Genomic DNA, 2,011 nt, shown 5'->3' on the forward strand with positions numbered 1-2,011 from the left:
ATTACTCACATTTGATCCCAAGATTGAACGCACTTGAAACAGGTTGAATAGACTTAAATTGGAAGATAGTATGCATAGTCATTGTATTGATACCCTTGATATCCTTGATAGTGTTAGTGTGCACTCTAATTGTAAGCATTCTAATTGTGATCATTCTGATAGCATTTGTGCATTCTGATATTATGGCTAATAATCAACAAGAAAGAACTCTTAAAGAATTGGCTGCACCAGATGCCACATACTAACCCTTAGGCATCTAATATCCTGATGTAGATGCTCCATTTGAGTTAAAATCTAGTCTAATCCATTTGTTGCCTAAGTTTAATGGTACTACAGGTGAGGACCCTCATAAGCATCTAAAGGAGTTTTACATAGTCTGCTCAACAATGAGGCCTCAAGATGTTCCAGAAGACCACATCAAGCTAAAGACTTTTTCATTCTCCTTGGATGGTGCAGTGAAAGATTGGCTATATTACCTTCAGTCAAGGTCTGTCACTTGCTGGATAAACATGAAGTGGATATTCCTGGAAAAGTTCTTCCCTACTTCCAGAGCAACCATAATCAGAAAAGAGATTAGTGGCATCAGACAGTTTAGCCAAGAAAGCCTCTATGAGTACAGGGAGAGATTCAAGAAGCTATGCATAACATGTCCACATCATCAGATCAGTGACCAGCTGCTTATTCAGTACTTCTATGAAGGCCTTGCTTCCATGGAGAGGAGTATGCTTGATGAAATAAGCGGTGGAGCTCTCATGGACAAGACACCATCTGCAACTAGAGCACTAATTGACAACATGGCAAAGAACTCCCAGCAGTTTAATACAAGAACCATGGCACCAATGAGAGAGGTGCATAATGTGCATCAGCCGAACCATATGGCAGCAAATTCTAATAAACTTGAGACCAGAATTGAGGAGCTCACTACTTTTGTGAGACAATTAGTTGTTGCACAACAAACTGTTACACAAAGAAGGGTGACTAGAGATTGTCCTATTTGTTCCTCCACAGAGCACACCTCAGATTGTTGTCTTTTGTTGCGTGATAGTAGCCAACAAGCTTCTGTCCATGAAATTTTTAGAGGAAGACAAGACCAATACAGAGCTTCAAATTTCCAACAACAACAGTATAAGTTCCAGTACCAATCTCATAATCTTACCTTCAATAATCATTCAAATATGAGATATGGTACCTTTAAGCAGCAACAGCAATAGACTAGCCAAGCAAGTAATGGCTATAGACCACCCCAAATGAGGCAGCAACAAACACAGCAAAGTTCTGAGCCTTCGTTGGAGGATTTGGTCAAACAAATGGCCAAGAGCAATCTGCAATTCTAACAGAATGTCAATACCTCCATTCAATACCTACAGACACAGATTGGCCAACTTGCTACCACTATAAACTAGTTCAAGTCTCAAGGTTCTGGATAACTCCCTTCTCAACCAGAGGTTAATCCCAAAAACATGAGTGCCATAATATTGAGGAGTGGGAAGGAGCTGTCAGGAAACCAGAAAGATGAAGAGGTACAAGATGATGCGAAGGTAAAGAAGCAGCAAAACACAGAGCAACAAACTGCCCCTAGCAGTTCAGAAATTATGCAGAAACTACCCCTTCCCTTTCCGAACAGAGTGGCCAAGCCAAGGCCACCAACATACTTTGATAGGAAGCTTTTTGAGACATTCAGAATAGTAGAAGTAAACATTCCATTGCTGGATGTGATAAAAACAAATTCCAAAATATGTAAAGTTTCTTAAAGAGTTGTGCACTAACAAAAGGAAACTGAAAGGGGATGAAAGAGTCAGTATGGGGAGGAACATTTCACGACCCCTTTTTGTAAAGAACCGAGAACATTATTTTTACACCCCTTTTTGTAATGAAGAATATAAGTATAAAATTCACTTTTCAATTCAAAATAAATAGAATTCAACATAACAACATAATATTACATTTAGTTTATAATACTAAAAAATACAAAAAGTTTTTACTACATCACTCCCTCTATATGAGGTCTCAA

The 2,011-nt window shown here is 38.7% G+C and overlaps 1 protein-coding gene across 1 annotated transcript; it reads left to right on the forward strand.

The window, feature by feature from the left end:
• Positions 1-386: 386 nt before the first annotated feature.
• LOC113851755 lies at positions 387-1,211 on the forward strand. The gene has a single exon (XM_027482201.1). The coding sequence runs from the start codon at positions 387-389 to the stop codon at positions 1,209-1,211; it is 825 nt and encodes a 274-aa protein (XP_027338002.1).
• The last annotated feature ends 800 nt before the right edge of the window (positions 1,212-2,011 follow it).

Source organism: Abrus precatorius, unplaced genomic scaffold (assembly GCF_003935025.1).
Source record: "Abrus precatorius isolate BTA unplaced genomic scaffold, Abrus_2018 Scaffold10, whole genome shotgun sequence".
Classification (NCBI taxonomy): Eukaryota; Viridiplantae; Streptophyta; class Magnoliopsida; order Fabales; family Fabaceae; genus Abrus; species Abrus precatorius.